The sequence below is a fragment of the Rhinoraja longicauda genome, chromosome 4, assembly GCF_053455715.1.
Source record: "Rhinoraja longicauda isolate Sanriku21f chromosome 4, sRhiLon1.1, whole genome shotgun sequence".
Classification (NCBI taxonomy): Eukaryota; Metazoa; Chordata; class Chondrichthyes; order Rajiformes; family Arhynchobatidae; genus Rhinoraja; species Rhinoraja longicauda.
In genome coordinates, this window is record NC_135956.1 from 22663795 (window position 1) to 22690158 (window position 26364).

General features: G+C 40.1%; 1 protein-coding gene across 4 annotated transcripts in view; it reads right to left on the bottom strand.

Annotated features, from left to right (window-relative positions):
• Positions 1-26364, bottom strand: part of LOC144592636 (nucleolar protein 4-like) — a 164050-nt gene that overhangs the window by 61549 nt on the left and 76137 nt on the right. For all 4 annotated transcript variants that reach the window (XM_078397341.1, XM_078397339.1, XM_078397340.1 and 1 more), the window contains exon 7: positions 2278-2582. In XM_078397341.1, the coding sequence (XP_078253467.1) occupies positions 2278-2582 (305 nt within the window). The remainder of the gene's footprint in view (positions 1-2277; positions 2583-26364) is intronic.

Genomic DNA, 26364 nt, shown 5'->3' on the forward strand with positions numbered 1-26364 from the left:
TTCTCCTCTGCCTGGCGGAAGTTGTCCTCAACTCAACAACTTCTCTTTGACTCCTCTCATTTTCTGCAAGGTGTTGCCATGGACACCAGCTATGCCTGCCATTTTGTTACATTGAGCAGTCCTTGTTCCAAACATACATTGGCATCATCCCCCAACTCTTTCTCTGCTACATCAATGACTGCATCGGGGCTGCCTCCGGCATCCGTGCAGAATTTGATGATTTCAATAAACTTTATCACTCACTTCCATCCTGCCTTCAAATTCACGGACTATCTCTGACCTCTCACATTTCTTGTTCTCTTTCTCCATCACAAAAGACAGACTATCGACTGACGTCTAATATAAACCCACCGATTGCCAGAGTTATCTGGACTACACCTTCTCCCACCCTGGCTCTTGCCAGGACACCATCCCCAACTCTTAATTTCTCCATCTCTGCCACATCTGCTCCCAAGATGAGAATTTCCATCCGAGATGTCCTCTTCTTTGGTAAATGTGATTTTCCCCTGCTGTCGTAGATGGATCCCTCAACCGTGTCTCTGTATCGCCCTCTCCCAGATGGAACAAGGATAGAGTTCCCCTAGTCCTTACCTTTCACCCCACTAGCCTCCACATGTAACACATTATTCTTCAATATTTCTGCCAGCTTCACTGTGATCCCACCACCAGTCACACCTTTTCATCCCATCCCTTTCCGCTTTCTGCAGAGACCCTCCCACCGCAACTCCTTGGTTCACTACCCCCTTGCCACCAATACCAACCCTCCCAAGTGCTTTCTCCTGCAACTGCAGGAGATGTAATACCTGTCCTAATATTGCCTCATTCACACGATCCAAGGTCCCCAGCAGTCCTTCCAAGTGACAGTAGGTCACCCCCACCTTTTTCTCTCCCTCCTTTTTTCCCCTCTCTTCACTGTAGTCCACTTGGATGCACAGACATTTCTCCCTTTCCCCTTGCCCCTTTTCAACTTTATTCCTTCCTCTGGTTTCACATTTCACACATCAACTATCCGTATCCCCTTGTCTCTTTTCATCTCTGACCTTTGTACATCCATCTTCCATTCAAAATCCTCCCTCACCTGTACCCACCTGCATCACTTACCAGGCTGCCCTGACCCCATCTTTCTTCCAGCATTCTCCCATTCTCTCCCCTACCTCAATCAGTCTGAAGAAGGGTCCTGATCCGATGTTGCTTATCCATGTTCTTCAGAGTTGCTGCCTGACTCGCCGAGTCACTCCAGCACTTTGTCTTTTATGATAAACCAGTATCTGCACTTCCTTTTGTCTTAGTCTCAGTTGAATGCCCACTTCCAGGTTGCCAAAATCCTTGGAATGTACATGAGTTTCTAGGAATTAATGATTAATAGCAGGCATCTTGGCAGAAAAAGGTGTTTAAAAAAAAAAGTTTCAATTATAATAACTGGTAAAAGAAAAATGCTTGAGTGAATCGCTGGAGGTGAGAAAAGGCCAGCACCAATCAGAGATGGCCACAAATGGCCTCAGGCAGGGCAGTGTCTTTATTTAACAATTTCTCTTTTATTCATTAACAACAAGGAATAGATTCTGGACAATTTATCCTTACCACTTCCAGACACCAGACCAATAATGGTACCAAAGCTACAGCCAGCTACAACTACAAAAGTCAACCTGGGACTTCACTTCTTCGTTTGACACAAATATTAACAATATAAACTCACTGGGATATTTAGCAGCTAAGCACAAAATTCCCTTTATATTTGCAATGAATTATTTCCTTCTGACGTGTCAACACAGAACCAAAGGAAATGAGTAGCTTGGTAGAACATATTAGATACTGTGAACTCTATGACTTTGTCCTGTCGTGTAGGTGAGATGGGTACTTCAAATCAGATGCCATGGTGAAAATAATCAACCACACAACTGTTTAAACAATTAATGATACATTATGGTACAATTAGAAAAACAATGCTATTCCCAGTCAAGTGTTTCTAGGTCTGAATTCTCCAAATTGAGTTGAAAGAAACTGCATGGCCATCTAATTATATTTTTAATATTCAATAATGCTTCTTCAACATTTTTATTACACGCTCATTGTTAATGCAAAATTTTATATCAATTGGACCATTATCCAACACGCCTTCAAGACATACTAGCTATTGAAAATTATAATGCTTTTCTCTACAATGTTATTTTGTGGTGTTGGATTGATTTTCCTTAATTTACAACATAAAATGCTAAGCCCATTGCAATTTTCACATTCTAGAAATAATTTTTATTGCAACATCTAATCATTTCTTACCTTGTTTCCCGAATCTCTTGAATCTCGTTCCATTTTAATCTCATTAGCTGTATATTTGACGCGGTTTCTTCTTCCATTACTGCTGTTATCTGTGCCGTAGTCTGGTGTTACCTGGGCTGATATTGGACTGTCACTTAGGTTTATTGGTTGTTCATCCTGGCTAGCAGGATGGTCTGGATTGGCTGAGCCATTGCCATTAATGTCTCCCATGCTTGTATACATTGCCTCACAGAGACCTTCCTCCGCAGCATTAGAATTAAGCACCAAGGGGTCATTGCCATTGAAACATTCCACAGATGAATCTTCTGCAAAGAGAAAAATGCTAGATCTTAGGGCATATCTACTTTATTGAACCAACATCAGTTTACTCAGTATGAGCTGAATTGTTCTCTCTTAACAATGGAGCATAATTTTTAAAATGATCATGAAGACCAAAGTCCACAATTTTCCTTCTAGATTTTCTGTACATGTTAATGCACAGAGGCACATGGACATGGCCAGTGATGTTCAGTTGTATGTAGAAACAGGCCTTTGCATCATATGTTTGGTGAAACTGAAAGGAGACCTGTCTAGTCACTAGTTCATGGAATCTGACATAGCAAGCCAGCTGCATTTAATTTAAACTGACCTATAAAATAATTTTATATTAGTGATGATATTTATAGCTTCCAATGTTTTAAAGACTTCATATTTTAACGTTTTAATTTCACTCAAGAGGGCATTTATTTCATGGGAATTAATTGTCCTCATTTATTATAGCTAAACAATGGATCCACTTCATAACAAGTTTCAACAATCTAAAACATATCAAATGGCAGTTTCCCAACCCCAGCTCAGGATGCAGTTTATCAATAGTAACCCTTGCAATCTCCATTTTCTCCAGGTAGTGTAAGAAAATAACTGCAGATGCTGGTACAAATCGAAGGTATTTATTCACAAAATGTTGGAGTTACTCAGCAGGTCAGGCAGCATCTCAGGAGAGAAGGAATGGGTGATGCTTCGGGTCGAGACCCTTCTTCAGACAGATGTCAGGGGTCTCCACCTATATCCTTCCTTTGTGCCGCCCCCTGACATCAGTCTGAAGAAGGGTCTCGACCCGAAACGTCACCCATTCCTTCTCTCCTGAGATGCTGCCTGACCTGCTGAGTTACTCCAGCATTTTGTGAATAAATACCTTCCATTTTCTCCAGTGTTCTCCAAGCCCAATATGAAAAATCTAAATGTGTGTTTTTTGAGATCCCAACACATACTTGTCACTAAAATTACAACCATACTCACCTGTCCATACATCCCACCCCAACCACTCAAATTTATCTAAATGGAAAAACTAACCACAGTTCTAGCTTGACTGAAACTGGCCGCCTATTTCTAAGCATTTCAGATAGAGTGTAAGCCAATGAGTTGTAAGTGAGGGTTGATCATAAATATCAGCTGAAGATTCCTGCTCATAAGATACAATCTACCTGACCACATCAGCCCAGTGACCAATATGATGAGCTGCATAGTCTGTCCCTAAAGTTAAAGCATCAAAAACAGCTCTGCTCAAAATAGTCTCACTAGTTTGTTTTCTACAAATGGTACAGAAATTTCTGTACAACAGTAAACCTATTCTATCACCACTGCAATATTGAAGATGACAAAATATATTCTGATCTTTAAAGGTTTTCATTTTGTGTAGGGTTCACAGTATAATCGTTCTCGAATCAAGATTCCATAGCCTTTAGCATGAATTCACAGTAGTTAAATAGTTTATGTGTATTAAAGGTGCTTAGAATTTCTTCAGCTTCATGTTGGATTGAAGAAGAATTGTATAACTTTTTACCTACAACCTGCCAATTTGTGGACAGCATGCATTTTGTATATTTCATTTTCTATTGGGAAACATGTTCACTACCTTCATAATAATTAATATGTGATTTTAGAAACTGCAATATCAAACTTTATCTCAATATACTTTATTAGATTAAAATTAATCAATTGTGAAATAAAAATAAATTAAAATGAACGTCAAAAAAAGGAATGTTTGTATTTGTAAGGAATGTACACAATGATAGGTTCATTGCCTACATCTCTATTGAAATCCTACACTGTAATCTTAAAATGTTATTAGTTGTTACTTAGATTCAGCAGAAGATGTACTCAGTAGATATACTCATTGTCAGATAGAGTCTCCTGGACAATATTCTGTTCGGGAGACCCCGGAAACATTCACTTGATCAGATGTGTCATCCTTGTACAAAGAAGCAATCTGTTTGTGTGTTATTACCAGAAGAAACTCTTTTCCCAATCCTGTTCCTGTCACATCAATGAAATGATGATCCCTTTACTCGATACCCAATGGATAACAAACAGAAGTCACTAGTGTCCTTCAGACATGACAGTTAACTGTTTGGACCCACACAATGCATATTGGCGGCAGTATATTCTCAGTTTTCAATCTGATAACAAAGGATACAGGTTAATTATAAAACTAAAACAATAAATAAATGAATGTATTATTCACAGAATAATGGACAGCTATAGAATTCAATCCTTAAAGCCAGCAAAAATCCTAAAATATCAATTATCAATAATATCAATAACAAATATGGAATTTGACATGGTTAATTATTCTAATGTCAATAAGATGGACAATGTACCACTTTAGTAATAAAAACATCATTCATGCAATGGCAGAAGTTACTAAATAAAAAATAATAATAATCAATGGCAATTCTCAAAAATTGAAGTTGATATGTTTTGAAATGAAAGAAGTTGCTTTTGCAGCAACTGTTAACCACAGGCAATATCCCAGCAGCAATGTCATTAATAGGTTTCTATTCACTTGCAGCAGTGTAGTGGAAGGACACCAGGGATTAGAGCACATGACTCTTTCAGCAATTAACTTGTGAAAGCTAATTTCTCCAAAAGTAACTCAATCCAATATGAGTATTATTATTCACTTAAGGTGTATTCACATATTACATATGATCAGAATACTGCCCATCCTGAGTTTGACATTAAATTTACCTCAAGATAGGCAAGATTGTTTTCATCTCCCATGGTAATGTCATTGGGAAATTGGTGAAACCTGGATAGGCATTGCAAGGATATTTTTGTGTTGAGCTGAAGTGCAGACCCTTCAGCTCAGAAGGTGCACAACTGCAAAATAGTCATGCAGCATAGAAAAACTATTTGGCTAAACTTGTCCATGCCGACCAAGATGCCTCATCCAAGCTAATCCCACCAGTCTGTTCCCTGTCCATTAACCTGTCCCAATGTCTTTTGACTATAACTAATCATCTGTTGTGTTTTTAAATGCATGTATACCTTATTCATCAGAATCCTCTCAGTAACTTTCCTATCACAAAGGTTAGGCTTGCTGATCTATAGTTTCCAGATTTTTTTCACACCCCTTTTTAAATACAAATGCAAATTAGCCACCCTTAAGTCTTCTGGTACCTCACCTGTGTCTAATGATGATTCTTATATCTTAGCCAAGGCTCTTGCAATTTCTTCTCTAGCTTCACACAGTATACTTAGATTTACCTGATCGGATCTGGGAGATTTACCTTCATACATTTTAGGACATCCAGCTGTACTATAATACGGACTATCCCCAAGATATTGCTTTTAACTTTCCCAAGTTCCCTTGTCTTCATGTCTTTCTAAGTAGTAAAAATAGAGGAGAAATGTTCATTTAAGACCTTTTGATAACTCCTGTGGCTCCACATACAGATTTGGTTTCTGGGGAGCCATATTCTCTCTCCCTAGTTACCTCTTTTTTCTTAAAGTACTTTTTGGATTGTCCTTAATCTTATCTGCCAGAGCTATATCCTGTCCCCTTTTTACCCTTCTGTTTCCTTAAGTATGCTCCTCAGTCTCCTAACCCCTCAGGTATACACTTGATCGTAGCTGCCATCACCTGACCCATGTCTCCTTTTTTTCTGACCAGAGCCTCAATTTCTCTCATCATTCAGGATTTATCTCCCACCTGCCTTGACTTCACTCCAACGGGAACATCTATTCATTGAACTCTCACTATTAAAGCCTTCTCACTTTCTAGATATTCCTTCTCTCCAGAGATGCTGCCTGTCCCGCTGAGTTACACCAGCATTTTGTGTCTATCTTCACTTTCTGGACATCTCTGTCCGCAAACAAAGTACTCTGATCAATTTTTGCCAGTTCCTGTCTAATACCATCATAGTTAAATTTGTCCCAATTTAGAACTTCAACTTGTAGGCCACCCTGTCCTTATCCATAATTATCTTAAAACTAATAGAAATGTGGTCGCTTGTGCCAAAGTGCTCACCCACTTACAGTTCAGTCACTTGCCCTGCCCAATTTCCTAAAATAGGTCAAGCTTTGCACTCTCGTTTGTATGGTCCTCTACCTATTGCCTGGAGAAACTTTCCTGAATACACTTGACAAATTCTACCCCATCTAAGCCCTTGGCACTATGACCTTCACAGTCTATATTCAGAAAGTTAAAATCCCCTACAGCTAATATTGCATCTGGCTGCAATCTCCTGGCATTTATGTTCCTCTAATTCCCCTTGACTATTTGGGAGGCCTATCGTACTATCCCAATGAGATGATCATCTTCTTTTTCCGTCTTTTTGCATATCTTTCATTAATTTGTTCTATGTACCTTTTTATATCTCTCGGTTCCCTCTCCTCTGACCCTGTCTGAAGAAGGGTCTCAACCCAAAACGTCATCTATTCCTTTTCTCCAGAGATGCTGCCTGACCCACTGAGTAACTCTAGCTTTTAGTGTCTATCTGTGCTGTAGGGACTCGTTTGGTGAATGGTGGATTTTTACCTAGAAATTGGACTACTTCACGCATATTCTTACATGCAAATCCTCCACATTTTGTACATGTGAGTTTGAGCTACCATTCATTTTTGAGTTGAACAGTGACCTCTGGGAGGTTGGTACAGAGCACAATTTATGTCTCATCAGCGTAGCTGCTGTTTGCCCAGCATCAGATGTGCAACTAATGACAACAAGGTTGCACAGCAAATGATCTTTCCATGGTTGACAGCATTTGGAGCTTTTGGAGGAAACTTATGACCTTCACTGTTCACTTACAAAAAAAAGCTTGGAGCACATTGCACAGGTTCAGGCATGAGTTGGTAATTAAAATATCACATCAATATCCTATACACACCATCTCCTAATCTTACATTTCATCAAGTAATTCACTAATGCTCCCTTCACTGTTCCTTACCTTATCAAAATTAATCCTAAATTGCATACCACCCCTCAATCAGGTCCACAGGTGCACATCAGATCAATTCATCCCACTGGAGAGAACTAGACACACTAGAGAGCAGCATGTTTATTCTCCATACTCCAGCATTTTCTTCACTTCCAATGACAGCTTTTCCAATGCGAGAATTCTTAAAACGCTGACTCATTTCCTAGAACACAAGTGAATCAGCAATTGCAAGCTCTGCATAAAGCTACTAATAGGGATGATAGAAATCCTTTTTTATTGCATGATTCAAGTACTCGATCACCTTCCAGAGTTCTGCCCTATTTCACAAATGCTTTTAGGAGAGCAGTTGCAGCATTAATGCAATTTGTTGTGCGTGTTAACACACTAAAAGGAAGAATCCTGAATTCTAGGGTATTATGTATTCAAGGACATTATTCTTCATTCTGAGAAAGGCCTCATATCTGTAGTGACCCAGAGTTATTAGAGCCATGTTTACGTTCATAAATTACCAGAGACACAGCTACAATTCAAGAAGTCCCCAGAAATATGGTAGTGAAATCACATGAATGTACTATTCTACATCCATGGTGCTTAGCGGCACGGGCACGGTAGCGCAGCGGTAGAGTTGCTGCTTTACAGCGAATGCAACGCCGGAGACTCAGGTTCGATCCTGACTACGGGTGCTGCACTGTAAGAGTTTGTACGTTCTCCCCGTGACCTGCGTGGGTTTTCTCCGAGATCTTCGGTTTCCTCCCACACTCCAAAGACGTACAGGTATGTAGGTTAATTGGCTGGGTAAATGTAAATGTAAAAATTGTCCCTAGTGGGTGTAGGATAGTGTTAATGTACGGGGATCACTGGGCGGCACGGACTTGGAGGGCCGAAAAGGCCTGTTTCCGGCTGTATATATATGATGATGATGATTTGTAATTTTAGTTGAACAATAATTCAGTGAGGAAGCAAAAAGCCCATAAGGCCCTGTGAAATGTCATTGTGGTACACTTATGCAACAGTGCACAAAACTCCTAAGGTCCCAAACCTGGTGATGAAAATGGAAAACCGAAATGTATATTCTTACAGCATTCTAAAATTAGATACCAGGCCTATACTGGTGATACTGGTATGACAAGAATATAATTAACATTTTTGTAAGCATTCATTTTGCATGGGAAACAGCTTCAGATTGTTTAATTAGATTATTAATGATTTTCGCTATTCACAAAAAATTGCAGTTTTCAAGAATAAGATGGCAATTAAAACATCATATTGATATCCTACAGCTCCCAACCTCATTCTTTAATAGCTAGTATTATATTGGTAATTCACTAATATGGTGCCTGATGGAACCTCTGCTTGAGGGCGGCAAAGCCGGTGTGTTAAGTATTTTCACCTATGTGTCATTATCATTTGTGTTACTAAATTCAGTGATGTTTGTCTCTGTCTTTGCTCAGTCTTGGATTTTCTCATGCTGTGTCTTGTACACCTAGACTTGTGTTTTTGACCATTTGGCTGATCTCTTGACTTCGTGTCCTGTGTATTTTTGGACTTTGACCTTGCGGCCAGTTTTCTGGACGATTCTAGTAAATCCCTTTATTCCTAACTTATTCCTTACTCCTGTGGCCTCGCTATGCTGAGGTCTACTCAGCTCTCGATATTGTTCCAAGTGTTCACTTTTGTGATCCCTGCCTGTTTATCATTATGTAATCAGTGGTCTCATAATCAGCCCACAACTTGTGTGAGTTGGGGCCACTCAGCACAGGAACTGATCAAGCCAGTCATTGCATTGGGAAGGCCCATTAACATTCACACTCGAAGGGAGTTGGAAGTGCAGCCCATTATCCAACTAGAGGGCCTGAATAACCGAAGCATGTAACCAATGTAGCTCTGTAAGACTTTGGTTACATAAAAAACATAGAAAAATAGGTGCAGGAGTAGGCCATTCGACCCTTTGAACCAGCACTGCCTGACGATATCCTTACGATATATTATATATATCCTTACGATAGATATGATACGATAGAACTTTATTTATTCCAGGAGGGAAATTGATCTGCCAACAGTCATAAAACACAAAATACATGAAACATGATATTAAAGTGATGAGTGGAAAGATTGGAGATATGCAAAGTTGGGGAGGGGGAGGGACTCAGAATTGCAGGGGGTCCAGGTAGGGTTAAACCAGGGGTCACAGGTGAGTGAGCACCAGGCCACTCTTGGAGTATTGCTTGCAGTTCTGGTCGTCCCATTACAGGAAAGGTGTGGAGGCTTTGGAGAGGATCCAGAATGCTGCTAAATCAGAGATTTTCAGCTACAGGTTGGATAGACTTGGCTTGTTTTCTCTGTAACTTGGGGGGTTGAGGGGAGACTTGATAAAAGTATATAAATTTATGAGAACCATAGATTAGGTGACAGTCAGAACCTTTTTTTCCAGTGTGGAAATGTCCAACTCTAGAAGGCATAGCTATAAAATGATTGGGGAAAGGTTTCAAGGAGATGTGCGGGGCAAGTTTCTTACAGAGAGTAGAGGTGGCCAGGAGTATATTACCGGGGGAGGGGGTGGGCACAAACATTGTGGGCCGAAGAGTCTGTTCCTGTGCTGTGTTCTATGCGGAGTCAACAGTAATTTAAATCTGAGTTAACTATTAATTAAGCAGTTACTTACAGATAGTTATTAGAGCAATGTAGGTTTTCTCATTTCAACAGCGCAATGAGAGGTCAAGAATTTCATACAAAATGCTCCAAAGAACACACATTGCTCCAAAAGATCATACTCCCAATGTACACCAAATAAAAAAGTTGCAAGCAATATTTACAGTAAAAATACATTGGCTATGGCATAGAACTTGGTGGTTACCTCCGTCTAATTTCAGAAATCAAATTTGCTCATTCAATATTTGATTTTGGCATGTCACAATTTTCAGTGGAAAAAGTAAAATCATTGTAAGCATAAAAAATATTTTGTCCTTAATGGCACTGCATAGGCTTGTGTATCCTTCTGTGATTTCTAGCACGTTTTTAAATCAAGATTCCTATGCAAATACATTTTGCAAATGTGAGCACAATGCTTTCCTGATAACTGCACAGTAAGCAATATCTTGCACTCGTGAAACCAATCCTGTGCTCACTGGTGCCTAGCATTCAGTTCTTCAAGGATATCGTACTATGAAAGCACTCTAGTCTTGTTATTCACTTCGGATTGTTCTGGTGTAATGACTGTGCGGAAAGCCTGAGTATCTTTGCTGATGAGGTGGAGGGTGGCAGGGAAATGCTGCACATCAGGAGGCCTCAGCCATCCCAAGATGAAGGAACTTCCAGGAGGCTGGAAATAGACTGGCGTGCTAGACGAAATTCATAAATGGTGGGCAAATATAATGTTCCTGAACTAAAGCCAAAACGGTACACGATAGCATGACAATTGTAGGGCCACCTTACTCACCAACGTCCCGTGGTCCTATTGGTGTTATATTTTTTAAGTTATTCACATTTTAAAGTTTTTTAAACTGCGCATGCGCAGTTAGGGCTCCATTGATCTGATAGTTACGTAAGATGGCTGCCGCATCTGCGCTTGCGCAGAACAAACGCATCCACGCTTGCGCAGTTGGGGCCCGTTGAGCAGGGCTCGGCCGCCTGTCTCTTGGGAGCGGGAAAGCCAGGCATTGTGCCGGGAGCCTGGGCCTGGACGTGACCGGATAACTGCGAGCCCGAGGTGTCACAGATCCCCTTAGTTTGTAAAGTAAGGGTCATTCAAAATCCAAAATCGTCCACACAGACAGGAGGAGGGGTAGTGCAAGGGCAAAGGATATAACAATGGAAATAGCAAATAGCTAACCTATCCTTTTAAATCCCTCCTCCCAATAGAGCATTTAACATCAGCCATATCCATGCATGTCTCCTAAGTACAGCACAGACACATTGTATTAACCTGCTCTTTTATCCAAATGCAACTCAATGGTGCCTTATTGTCACATGTGCCAAGTACAACAAAATTCATTTTTGCATGCAATTCAGTGACAATCCTACTATACATTAAGCACAATCATACTAAGTATAAGAGTGTAAGATAGTAGACTACACTTGTCCATTCACAATTTAGGTGCCATTTTATACCTTTCAAGTCTGGAATTTTGTTTCGAGAGGGTAGAGTCTTAACTTGGCCAACAAGACACTCCCATGAGAATGAAAACTTGAGGCAGAAAGAGGAGGTGGGCATTGTGCAAGTCACCAAGAACCAGGTTAGATCCTGGAAATATGATCCTGATTATGGAGGCAAGATATGAGGTTCATGTTTCAAGTGATAAGGCACCTGGCACAAAGCAGACTGCAGTTAGGTTAGATGGGTATGGAAGTTGGTGTACCAACCCACTGGATGGCAAGATCACACACATTCTGTTCAAAAGGACACAGAAAAATCTATGATTGCAGAACACCCATGAGACTGATGATGAAGATGCATTGTCTGACCCATTGTAGAGCATGCAAGAGATATCAAGGGGCTTAGCAAATCTTTCTTCACCTTTACAAGATCTTCATTGTAGCCGCTAATCCATTAATTAGTAAACCTACTGAACATTATTCTCACCAATCTACCAGCTGCTGTTGCTTCTGTTTTTGCAGTACAGATAGTTCTGTGAGAACACATGTTTCCATACTGCAAATTGGATATCATGCAATTGGTGAATTAGGGGACACTCTTTGTTTTACTCAGGCTGGTTTAGTTCTAATACAATTTTAATCGGGAACAAGAGGATGCCTTATAAGTTATTTTGGAAACTGTTAAGCAGAGAAAATGCAGTCTTGATGAAAAAAAATAAAGGAAAAAAACTATTTCCATGTAATCTCACAGCAGTAATCAGACAACATTGTCTCTTATAAAAGGTCTGTCAGTTTCACAGCAGATGCCTTTGAAATTGACAAGCAATTGCTTCTATAGACATTTGTGCAATGATACATTATTAAACAATGTAAAAAAACAGCCTGCAGCCTCCTGTATTGTAGCATGCAGTAACAAAAATAAACATAGCTATTAAAATATCTTACTTTTGAAAATGCTGCGAGTGAAATGTAGGTCCTGCACTCCTCCATTTTAAATGACTGCCCCCTTATCTTATTATTCTGTCGTCTTCTTTGAAATTCTCCCACATGTGGAAACATCTCAACATTTATCCTGTCTTGCCCCCTCAGGATATTGCATGTTTCAATGAGATCACTCTTCATTCTTCTCAATTCCAAAAAATATCATTTAAATTTTATTAGATAATCAGGAGAGGAGAACCTTTTATTTTCCTGCATGTCTTCTGAAATGTCTCCAATTCCTGCAGTTCCTTCCTTAAGGGGACCATTGTCATAGTAGGGCCACACACGCATTGGAGGAACAGCACCTCATATTTCGCTTTAGCAGCTTATAACCCACCCAGCAGTATGAATCATGATTTCAGTCATTTCAAGTAACCCCTGCATTCCCGCTCTCGCTCTGCCCCTCCCCCCACCCAAGTCATCCTGCCAGTTCAACTGTTCGCATCCATATATCTCTTCGTCATCACTCTTCCACAGCCAAAAATGAACCACTGTGGGCTCCACCTTTCCTTGGTTATTGGTGCCGGCTCTGATTTGTACTGAACCTTTTCATACCTCTGGTTTCCCTCCCCCTGACTCTCAGCCTGAAGAAGGGTTTCATTCCGAAATGCCACCTATTCCTTTTCTCCAGAGATGCTGCCTGATCCACTGAGTTACTCCAGCACTTTGTGTCTATCTTTGACCAAAACCATATACAGTCCTCCAGGTATGGCTTCAACACTTCTTGTCCAATGGTAACAATACTTTTCTATTTAAACTCCAACCCCCATGCAGTAAAGTCCAACATGCCACTTGCCTTCCCTGTTACTTGCCACAGAATCCACATTTCCAATGGAACCATAAGGCTGCAAGGTAGCATTATACTATTTTAATTATATTACTGTCATAGCACCCGAAGGGAAGATTCAAATTGCACACTCTGAGGTTTCTCGATAACAAAAATCTGCAGTGGCTTCTTTTCAAATCTTGTTGTGTAGATCCAAATTTTCCAAAGTACATCAGCATGAGCTGCACATTCCTTACACAAAACATAGAACAACTATAAATCATTCAGTATTTGATTATATTTATTTTTATAGATTAAGCATTCTGGGTAGCCATTCTGGGTTTCTTTTGCCTTTTCATAAAATACAGGAAATTACTCAGGATTTTGGTATCATTTGAAATTTACATCAAAATGATAAGTGCTTCTATGTGTCTCCAAGGTGTATTTATCCACCATCAATATGGTAATCTTGCTTACTAGTAACCAATTTCCTTAACAATTCTCTAAGATAGTTATCATATATATACAAGTGCCTGACAAAAAATTACCATGTACAATGTCTACATTAGTAACCATGACATCAACACAATAATAATTATCCTAATTTAAACAAGTGATCTTCATACGCAAGTAATAAATTACCCAACAGACTCTGCAATCAACTGCATTAACTCTATAATAATATTACCAAGATTCATAAAGATATATTTTTTAATTCTGTTACCTGAAGAAAAAAATATGTCAACTGGGCAGATATAGTGCCTGTCCTTCTGCTTCTGAGCTTTGAATTACTGACAGCAGGCAACGCAAGCCATGAAGAAATACCACCAACAATGCCTCTACAATATTCTCCAAATTCACAATAAAGATAAGTAAACCAAGGTTAGTGTCCTCTTGCAGGCCAATGTTCACAGCATAGAGATCCTAGTTATGCTTGGTGGGATCCATTAGACATTATTTCATTTGCAGGTCTCATGCAATATCCTTAAAATCCTTTCTTTGTTTAGAGCTTCATCACCAGAAGAAATGTGCACAGGAATAAAATCAAGAATGTTATCAAAGCTCCTTGAAGAATGTAACATGCCTACTGACTTGGCAATCCCTAGCCCGTGACTTCACAAAGTGAAGAAGGAACATTGGGAGTTCGCTGAGAAACCAGAGTCAACATGTCAAGTGCAAACAGAAGTCTGAAGTAAATAGTGGAAGCTCACACCTGGCACTAATTACCCACATGCTCTCCCATCTGGTACCTCCTGCCTTATCCATGGGGTAGAGTGTGGCTCTAATATTGGTCACCTCATTCAGCTCACAGAACCCACAAAGTGATAGCAAGACATCAAAAATCCGAAGGATCATGACGCCAGTTGCTGTTCAGCAACTTTACTGGTTTTCTCATTTTCTGTTACGTATAGATCAGCTTATTTTTCAGCTTTATTTTCTTAGCTAACCTCAAAATCAATCACTGTTATAAACAACTAGAGGTTGGGCCCAAACCTCTCCTGCATTGGTGCAGCACCCTCTCCTCCCCTCCTGCCCCCTCCCCCCCACTCCATCCCCCTCAACCCCCCTTATCCTCCCTCCTCCCCCTCCCTCCCTCCTCCCCCTCCCTCCACACCCGTCCCTCCCTCCCTTCCCCTCCCTCCCTAGGAGATAGATTTAAACTTTGAAATGTGAATAACTTAAAAAATATAGCACCAATTTCAATTCAACTTCTTTCATTAGCACCAAAGGGACCACGGTGAGTAATGTGGGCCTAAAACTGTTATCGTGTACCGTTTTGGCTGTAGTTCAGGAACAAACAAACAAACAAATGAGAGTTTTAGTACATAGATAGTATCAGCACTCTCCCGAGGCATCCAAGAAGTAACACTTTACCAACTTCATAAACAGTTCTTTGCTGTGTAGGAAAGAAAACTGCAGATGCTGGTTTAAATCGAAGGTAGGTACAAAATGCTGAAGTAACTCAGCGGGTCAGGCAGCATCTCGGGAGAGAAGGAATGGGTGACATTTCGGGTCGAGACCCTTCTTCAGACTGATGTAAGGGGATGGGGTGGGACAAAGATAGGAGGTAGTAGGAGACAGGAAGACTGGTGGGAGAACTGTAAAGGGGAGGGGATAGAAAGGGAGAGCAGGGACTATCTGAAGTTAGAGAAGTCAATGTTAATACTGCTGGGGTGAAACTACCCAAACGAAATATGAGGTGCTGTTCCTCCAATTTGCGCTGGGCCTTACTCTGGCAATGGAGGAGGCTCAGTACAAAAAGGTCAGATTGGGAATGGGAGGGGGAGTTAAAATGCTGAGCCACCGGAAAATCAGGTTGTTTAAGACGGACTGAGTGGAGGTGTTCAGTGAAACGATCGCCGAGCTTGTGGGTCTCGCCGATGTAGAGAAGTTGACACCTGGAACAGCAGATACAATAGATGAGGTTGGAGGAGGTGCAGGTGAACCTCTGCCTCACCTGGAAAGACTGTTTGGGTCCTTGGATGGAGTCAAGGGGGGAGGTAAATGGGACAGGTGTTGCATCTCCTGCGATTGCAGGGGAAAGTACCTGGGGAGTTCTATCCTACACATTAGGGATAATTTATAGAAGCCAATTAAGCTACAAACCCACACGTCTTTGGAATTTGGGAGGAAACTGGAGCACCCGGAAAAAATCCACATGGTCACAGGGAGAATGTACAAACTCCATATAGACAACACCCATAGTCAGGTTCGAACTTGGGTTTCTGGCGCTATAAGGCAGCAACTCTGCCACTGCGCCACTGTGCCGTCCCAAATAAAGGAATATGCTTCAACAGTACTTCATCAGCTCCTTAGATTAGCTTAGAGATACAGGATGGAAACAGGCCCTGCGGCCCACCGAGTTCACACCGACCATCAATCACCCATACAATAGCTCTATGTTGTACAATCTAGGGGAAATTTTACAAAGGTCAATGAACCTATAAACCCACATGTCTTTAGGAAGTGGGAGAAAACCAGAGCACCTGAAGGAAACCCACACGGTCACAAGGAGAACATGCAAACTCCATGCAGACAACTCCTGAAAACACCAACCCTGGTCTCCTATGCTGTGAAACATGCGTTAGGAATTTACTGAAAAAATAATTACATTCTTGCACTTCCTTAAAGGTTTAATAATTGACTATCCCTTCCAAAACCATCTCTTTACTAAAGCCGTAAAGCCCAGTAGGAAATTACGCAGAGGGCACAGAAGATATGGTACAGATTCCTTATTGAAGAGGAATTACAGAACTCCATTAAAAAGCATTATCCATCAATACCTTCTGAAGAAACATCAAGTAGGAGCATTATGAACATAAAGATGGAAGAACAATCAAATGGCATCGCTTTCGAAGACAGTCTGTGCACCGTCAGTTACAAGTGAATCTGGCATCAACACCAAAATGATGTGAATTTTTGTGACTTGTTGGACCATTGAGTCCAATGATTAAAATATAAACCAATTTTTGTTAATATTAGTGAGGGTGCACAGAAATTACGCAATGAACCTGAGGCAAGATTTTGTTCCACACTGCTGGCCATTCTGCAGAATATGCATCCATCACTTATGACCCTTCAGCTAAAGAAATATTGTTGAAGAAGTTCACAGATCTCAAGTGGTAAGTGGACCATTAAATCACATTGAGCAAATGCAATACAACAGGTTGCTTTTCCCCTAAAGTGCATTCTGACAACCGCTATTTCATTGATTTTGAACTTCATATCATTTCAAAACAAAATAAATTTAAAAAGTTCTTATCAGCCAACGCAGAAGCATATGCTATTTAAATGTAACCAAGAAACCTATTTAAAGTACCTGTAGGGACAGGAACAATGCTTCAAAGTGTCAGATTATAGTGTGCATCCTAAACATTGTTGGGTGACAATGTACTCCATCAGCAACTTCACAAGATCGTGGGGAGGGGCGGGGGGGGGGGGGGGGGGGGGAGTAGAACAATACCACTGCTTGTAGCTCCCAAGTGTCACAATCATTTGTAAAATAAATCTAAACATCTTTTCTCAACTATACTCTGCCTCCAATGTATCATGTGCAGATGGTTCCTTTTTCTTTCACAACCGTAGGGACAGATATATTGCCCTAGAATTTCTTCAAATTCTCTCCTTGCTTAACCTGCTCCAGTTTGGAGTAGACTCCCCAGTGAGAACTTTCCTAATAATCACCTCTGACCTGTTTGAAAAGCCCTATGCTTCACAGCACAGGGCCTTCCAATTGCAAGCAACAGAAATATTTTGCAGAGCTATATAGCCCCAGTTGGACATGTATATGGATGACCCAGAATTCAAAAACTAAAAAAAATAGAATTAAACATTTGAAAAGTTGGAAAAAACAATTAACTACATTTGAATTAACTCAGATAAACAAAAAAGTAAAATATCCAAAACTTACCTCTCTCCCTCACAGCTGTTTGTCTCCATTGAAGTGAACAGTTACCAGAATCTGCACCAGGTTAAACCTGCTGCTGAAAGGTCATCAATCTAAAAGATTAACATTGTTTCTCTCCCCCTCAGATGCTGCCTTAACAGCAAATTTTACCATGTTTTTTAAAATAAAAAAATCAGATTATCACTTGTGTCTTCTCAAGTTTTCATTCTCAAGTTTTATTTTAAGAATTATAGGTACCAGAATATAGCATCTTAAATTAAATCTCACTAATTGTAGTGATTGATGTGTGCCTCAAATTTGCAATAATCTAAAATAACATTATCAACACTATGAAAGAATATGTCAAAAATTATTTATATTGGTAATATCTACTGAATGAAAGTCTCTCATGACTCATATTTCTAAAAATATCTCATTATTAGATCAAATTGGTTAATTTCATTCTTTAAGTAAACTCACGTTTAATCTTTCGGAGGGATTTTATAGCTGTCAAAGGATGCTGAATATGTTTGACAGTTGACTGAAACAGTTTGAAATGTATATGAATGACCCTGTATTCAAAAAACAAAGATACTATTAAAAAATACATTGACAAATTAAACACGAAAAATATAAAATAATTAACTACATTTGAATTAACTCGGGCAACTAAAAAAAGTAACAGGAGTACGTTCTGTTAACTAAAGTGGTGAAATTGTGAATTTTTAACAATAAGAAAGCAAACACCCAGATTGAAAGTACATGCAGCATTTCAAAGAAAAAATCTAATAATTTAAATATAGACTATAAACAGTATGTACTACAAAACACCAGATAGGAAATGAAATTTCATAATATTTTTCGCAAAGGAAAGCCATTAGTGACAACTGTGAGAGATGGAAAGGACAAGTAGTGGAAGATTTAGTCATGAAAGGTAAAAATATAGCAATCCACATGGACTATAGGTAAGGATTGCAGACATAAACCGAAAGACGCAAAGTCCTATTGTAATGAATATATTCCAAAATCAATTCATTTCAATATTTTACAGTCAATGAATAGATGGTCTCCATAATTATTAATAAAATCTGTTCAATATAACTATATGGGATATCATTTTACTCAAACCTCCTGGATACAAACTACGTGCACTCTTGCATGCAACCCATCAAATGAATATTCTGGTCATTCTTGTACAAGGTCAAAATCAAATACAGTTTTTAAGATCAGAATGAGTGGGTAATTAGACTCAGTTATCAGATGACAAAAGAACAACAGGAAGGACCGTGAGTGGCGGAGAGAATGAAAACGTTGAGAAGCAAAGTTAAGGAGTGGTTAAAATTAGTAACACCAAACTAAAATTTCATTTTCACCTATTGGGCTCTATAATGCATGTCCCAGGTGAATTTCAGAGAAACTGTTGGTAAAACTTGCTAAAATTGTCCTCCTGCAGGAAAAATGTACACTTGTCAGGAAAGGAGCAGAGCACTTTCTAATCATGGATGAACATATGCACTGTGGCCATGCAGTCATACAGCACCCTTTATAATAGTGTAAAAGCATCAAAGATGTAATGCTGAGGCTTTATCAAGCACTGATGAGGCCACATTTGGAATATTGTGAGCAGTTTTGGGCCCCATATCTAAGGAAGGATTTGAAAAGTGTCCAGAGAACGTTTACGAGAATGGTCCCAGGGATGATTGGGTTAATGTATGAGGAGTGTTTGCAGGCTCTAGGCCTGTAATTGCTAGAGTTTAGAAGGATGCGGGGTTTCTCATTGAAACCTACTGGATTATTAATGGTCTACATAGAGTGGACGTGGAAAGGATGTTTCCAGTAATGGGAAAGTCAAGAACCAGAGGTCACGGCCTCAAAATGAAAGGACATACCTTCAAAATGTAGATGAGGAGGAAATGTTTTAGCAAGAGGGTAGTGAATCTGTGGAGGCCAAGACATTGGGTATGACGCCCAAGGCAGGTGTCAGAGGTTATGGCAAGAAGGCAGGAGAATGGCGTTAGGAGGGAGACATAGATCAGCCATGATTGAATAGTGGAATAGTCTTGATGGGCCTAATGATACTCCTATTCCTTATGACCTTATTTTTAAGGCAGAGATCGGTGGGATCTTGATTGGGGGAGCAACATCAAAAGTTATTGGGAAAAGGGCAGGAGAATAGAGTTGAGAGGAAAAAATAGATTAGCTATGATTGAATGTGGAATAGACTCGATGGGCTGAATAGCCTAATTCTGCTCCTTTGTATGTCTTATTTATTTGTTTTTGAAATTGGGAGAGATGTAATAAAATAAACAATGAACAGAATCTGCAAAGTAGAAATTAAATTAAAGCCCAGGGGAAAACATTATTCAACACATTTAAAATTAGAGACAGAACCAAATCCATATGGAAACTCCACAGCTCTGTACACTGAATCCACCATGCTGGGACTGACACAGTTTAAAAAGATGGAATATCTGTTCAACAAATAGCTTTGTGAGCATGAGTATAACTGATGGCCAAAATCTATGAATGGAGTGCGGGAGCAATTCTGAGCATTTGTTGAGGGAAAAGCTCAATAAATATCATAAGAGATTATAAATGGGAGATTGAGGGGATACTGAGAGGAACTAACAAGGGATGTTTTATAACACTGGAAGAGCATTCAGATCAAGATGCACATACATCTGTACAATTAAAAATAAATAAAAGTTTACCGATATCCAGCTTTTTTATACGTACAATGAGTACATTTAACAATCTGTGGGTAGTTAACTGACTGAAAGGGAGAGAAATGTCCTTTAAGGAAGAGTAGGCTTTGATACAACATATGTCCCACGCACTTCAATTAATAGTAGATATACAAAATATGTTAATTGTACTAAGCAGAATTTCTTGGACATGAAAGACACAACATAAAGAGAAATAATAAGAAATGTAATAATTTGCACATGAGAACAGAAAAGCTGTGTGCAAGACCAGATAGGTTATCTGGTATGATTACATTTGATTAATGTGAAAACACTTTGCCAACATGCTGTATACCCGATAAACAGTCCATGGCTTATTGTATGACAAATATGTGTGTAGGACATAGGCCAAACCTAGTACAAAGACATATCCCACTATTTGTTCTTATTATTTAGTTGCATTTAATTATAATAATTCCCTGATAACAGAGCAAAGTAATTATGCATGTTCATTGAGCAACTGAAATAAACTCCAGAGTTGAAAGGAAAACTTTAGTCAGAACTCCCCTAGAGCAGGTCATTTTTCGCCAATAATTTCCTATCAACCAGTATCAGCAAAAAACAAATTAACTAGCCATTGCCACATTGCTGTTCATCGAAATTTGTGTTAGGACATCCTGAGCTGCATAATTTTAATGCAAGGTCTACTTTTAAGGCAAAACATTCTCTGTAGGAGCCATTTTGCGTTTATTAGTTATTTTAGTATATTATTATATTACTTTGTATCCTGCTGTATTATTTTTGTACACTAGGGGATTATCTTGAGGTTTATACTTGATTTACATATATGGATTGGGAGGCCATAGGCGGGGCCAAATCATGGGTATAATTTACTCAGTACTGACGTAATGCTTCAGTGACACAACAGGAACCTGCTGACATAAGGTTAGCAAGTCATACAGTAACTACAGGAGCATGCTAAGATAATAAGATTTTAGTGGCCATACGAATCTTGATGAAGACTGTTGAGATATAGGGTCTTAGCAGTAACAGGTCACGAAGGAACCTGGTAAGATAATAAGATCTTAACAGATTAACAAACAGATTGATGACAGTGGATATGCCGATCTTTGTTTAATTGCTTCAATGAATGATTAATGATACTGAGATGTCGTGAAGATCTTTCTGTTGTTATCTGCGTGGAAGAAATATCACTCCCTTTCCTTCGACAAATGGTAAGCTTTGGGGCTTTATTTGGAAGTCTAAAGTTGCTGCTATATGTGTAAGATCTTATCCTTGGCCTGGAGTGATTTATTGCAAGAACTTGCTCAGCCAGAGAATGGATCAAGAGCTATCCTCGGCGAGTGAAGTAATCTGTCTCTAAGAGTTATTTGAAGTTTAATTAGCTCTAGGAAGGAGACTGGAGTTTGTGTAGCGATTAACATTACAAGGATTGTTTTGTCGCTAAACTTTGAAGTTGAAGGAAACTGATCAAAGTCTCTTTTTTGCGTTAATCTGATTAACGGCGATTGGAAACTTAGAAAGCCAGTTCATTGCAATAAGCTTTATTGGAAAGCTGTTTCTGGGTAGCTGGTACTGGAAAAACCAAGAATGTTGAGAACAAAGAAATGACCTTCAGCAGCGCAAGTTATCAGCTTCTTTTGAATTCCATTCAAGATAAGACGTTACATCTGCACATCTTCGAGAATAGCCGCAGTATATCTGTGACTAACTCTGATGTTCAGTCACAAGGTGGCGACATTGGACTAAGGCCTAAAGTGGAGAAGAGAGCTATCAAGCTCACAACCATAGGTCGTGACTTGCTCTTTGAAAAACATGAAAAGATGAAGAAAAGAAAATGTAAACAAGCTGACAGGTTAATGAAAAGCATTAATGAAATCAGGTGAAAAGGTACATGACGTACGATTCAACATGATTCAATTTAACCTTCTCAAGGATGAAATCAATGAAGAATATGAAGCATTGAAACAGTTACCACTGCCTGCAGATGAACTTGAAAAGCAAGATAAATGGATGCAACAGGCAAGGAATGAATCAATGAATTTGCACAGGAAACTGATGCGTGGTTATGCCAAGTTGGTCATAAGACTACACTCCCCAGAGAGTAGAGTTCTTCACGCCAGAGTGGTGGAGACGTAGACACCGTCAGACGTGAAGATAGTGCTTCAAATGTCTCAAATGCTAAATTGAGCATCAAATCTCATTCTTCATCTCATGCATCTTCGACACACGCTACTCTTAAGGAGGCTGAGGTCGAACTGGCCGTCCTTGCAAAGCGAGCTGCCTTCTTAGAACAGAAGCATGAGATTGAGGCACAGGAATTAGAAATGGAAGAAGAGCGGAGGAGAGAAGAAGAATGGAAGAGAAGGCAATTGGAAATGAAAGAAGAACGGAAGAGAAGACAATTGGAAATGGAAGAGCAGAGGAAGGAAGAGGAAGATTGGAAGAAGAAGAACGATCGGTTGAGAAGAAGGAAAGAATGATTGGAACTAGATAAGGCAATGGCAGCCACCAAAATAAGAATCAGTGCACTTGGTGCTATGAGATAAAAAAGCTGCTCAAAGCCAATTGTCAGCTAAACTAGAAACACCTGCACCAAAATACTTGCCTGATCGGGAGCAACAGGTTGTTAGACTGAAACAAACAACTTTGAGACCAATTGCTAAAGTTAGTGATGTGACACATCTAACTTAATACCTTCTTCAAGGACCAAGGGCAAGGGCTCATGAACTAAGGGGTGAGCGGGGGCATGCTCGCATTAAACCCCCTGAACATTATGATGGAGGCCGAGGTGATATGTAGGACCTATTGCGGAGGCAAAATGAAATCACTGTTCTTCTGGCTCAACAAAATCTTTCTTCCACTCTACCACCAAGAGACATTCCTATGTATGATGGTGATTCTTTGCAGTATCAACTTTTTATCAAGGCATTTGCAAGAGGAGTGGAATGAAAGACTGATGATGACAGTGACTGTTATCATTTCCTGGAAAATAGACAAAAGGACAAGCAAGGGACTTAGTCCACAGCTGTTAACACTTACCTTCAACCCAGGGCTATCATGAGGCAAGGAAGCTGCTGAAAGAGCATTTTGGCAATGAACAGAAGATTGGCCTGGCCAGCTTTCAGGTCAGATGATGTGAAAGTATTATAAGCATTCTCACTATTCCTTAAAGGTTGTTACAATGCAATGAAACATCTTGACTATATGAAGGAAATGAGTCCCCTCTAATATGAAGACTATCCTTCTAAAACTGCCTTATAAGCTCAAAGACAAGTGGAGAGATAAGACATATGAGATACATGAAAGATCACAATGTTCACCTGAATTTCCTGACCTAGTAAACTTCATAGAGCAACAAGTGAAGATACTGTCAGATCCACTTTATGGGAATATCGAGGAAGCTAAACCAGTAGCAACTGTCAAAGGCCCTGCCATCACTAAAGTAAGAGAAAGGCCGAAAATGACCAGAAGCAGTTTTGTTACGAATACAGAACCTGTCGAAGCACAGTCGCAAGAAAATCTGACAACAAAAGGAAAGAAAGCTGATGTACCTATCGCCAAGCAGCAGGACCCTTGGCTGTTCTGCAATAGGAGGGGTCACACATTAGAGAAGTGTTGGCAGATTAAGAAGAGGGAGCATAAAGAGAGGTTGGAATTTATAAAGAGAATCCGTTTTGGATGTTTAAAAATAGGTCACATGAGCAAAGACTGCAAGTGTCATTTGACGTGTTGCATGCAAAGGAGATCATCCTGAGATACTTCACATGGAGCTAAAGGACAAAGAAAAGAAACCAGTACATATAGAGCAGAAGGAAAAGCAGGAAACGGCAAGCGTGAGCGATGCTGCTCTTCCATCTTGAATGTGTGGACATATTGGGGCCGGTGACGAAGCTTGCATTTTTCTCCGTCGTACCAGTACAAGTAAAGAGCCACAATGGGAGCACAGTGTTGCAAACATACGCATTTTTGGACGATGGAAGCTCGTCTTTCTTCTGCACCGAAAGAATGATGAGAAGGCTGAAAATTTCAGGACCAAGAAGATTCTCCTGCATACCATAAACCAACTGAAGTCTGTAACCAGTCATATTATTTCAGGTTTGGAAATATCTAGTCCTGACAAGGATGATTTTGTTCAATTATCCAATGTGTTTACGAATAAGACCATCCTTGTTTCTCAGTTAAATATTCCCAGACAAGAAGACCTGAAGCAATGGCCTTACTTGAACGATGTCAAGATTTCCGAAACAGACTCTGGCATTGACCTACTCATTGGAACTAATGCTTCGAAGGCATTGGAACATTGGGAGTTGGTCAAAAGCCAAGGGGATGGACATACGCTGTAAAAACCCTGTTGGGTTGGGTTATTTATGTCCCTTTAGGAAAGACCACAACAGCAAGGATAGAAATGGCTCTCCTGCTGCGGTTGTCAATCGAATATCCATTGCGAGTCTAGAGGAACTTCTGGTCAAACAATACAATCATGACTTCAATGAAGGATCCAGCAAGGAGGAGGAAATGTCCAGCGAAGAGGTAAAGTTCTTGGACATTATGAATCGTTCGGCAAGGATGACAGATGGACGTTATTGTGTAGACTTACCTTTCAAGCAGGAGAATACCAGCATGCCGAACAACCATTGCATAGCAGAGCAGCGTATCCAGAGCTTGAAACGCAAGTTTAACAAGAATGAGAGGTCTATTTAGAACGGAGATGAGGAAGAACTTTTTTAGTCAGAGAGTGGTGAAGGTGTGGAATTCTCTGCCTCAGAAGGCAGTGGAGGCCAGTTCGTTGGATGCTTTCAAGAGAGAGCTGGATAGAGCTCTTAAGGATAGCGGAGTGAGGGGGTATGGGGAGAAGGCAGGAACGGGGTACTGATTGAGAGTGATCAGCCATGATCGCATTGAATGGCGGTGCTGGCTCGAAGGGCTGAATGGCCTACTCCTGCACCTATTGTCTATTGTCTATTGTCTATAATGAATATACATCTTTCCTCACAGAAATGATTGATAATGGTTATGCTGAAAGGATACCAAAGGACCAGCTGAATCGGTGATGGGAAACTCTGGTACATCCCTCATCACGGGGTGTATCACTCAAAGAAAGGAACCATAAGGGTGGTCTTTGACTGTGTAGCAGTCTTTAAGGGCACATCACTTAAATGCCAACAGCTACAGGGTCCAAACCTAACTAACTCACTCTGAGGAGTTCTCATCAGATTCAGACAAGAGCCGGTTGCTTTGATGGCAGATATCAAAGCAATGTTTCATCAGGTCAAAGTATCAGAAAAGCATATTGACTATCTGCGATTTCTGTGGTGATGTGCCGCAAGATCTTGTTGAATACCAGATGAAGGTACATCTTTTCGGAACCATGTCAACACCAAGTTGTGCAAACTTCGCATTGAGAAAGACTGCTGAGGATAGCGGAGCACACTTTTCTGAAGAGGTGATAAACATGGTAAAGAACAACTTCTACGTGGATGATTGTTTAAAATCCATGCCTTCAGAACAAGAAGCAGTTCAAATGGTAAAAGACCTGACTGAAATCTGCCAAATGGGAGGATTTATGCTATCAAAATTGATCAGTAACAGCCGTGCTGTATTGACATCCATTTCTCAAGCAAGCAGAACTAAAGAGGTCAAGGAGTTGGACTTGGACCAAGACAATCTGCCAATGGAAAGAGCACTAGGATTGCGCTGGTGCGTTGAAACAGATGTGTTCAAGTTCAAAATTGCTGTACAGGAACGGCCGTACAATAGACGTGGCATCTTGACTGTAATCGGCTCTATCTACGATCCTTTAGGACTTCTGGCACCATTTACTCGGACAGCTAAGCTGATAATGCAGGAACTCTGCAAGGAGAAGCTTGGTTGGGATGATGACATACCCCAAACCTTTTCTCAGCGATGGACAGGATGACTAGCAGGTCTGCTACTGGAAGCTGATACTCGAGT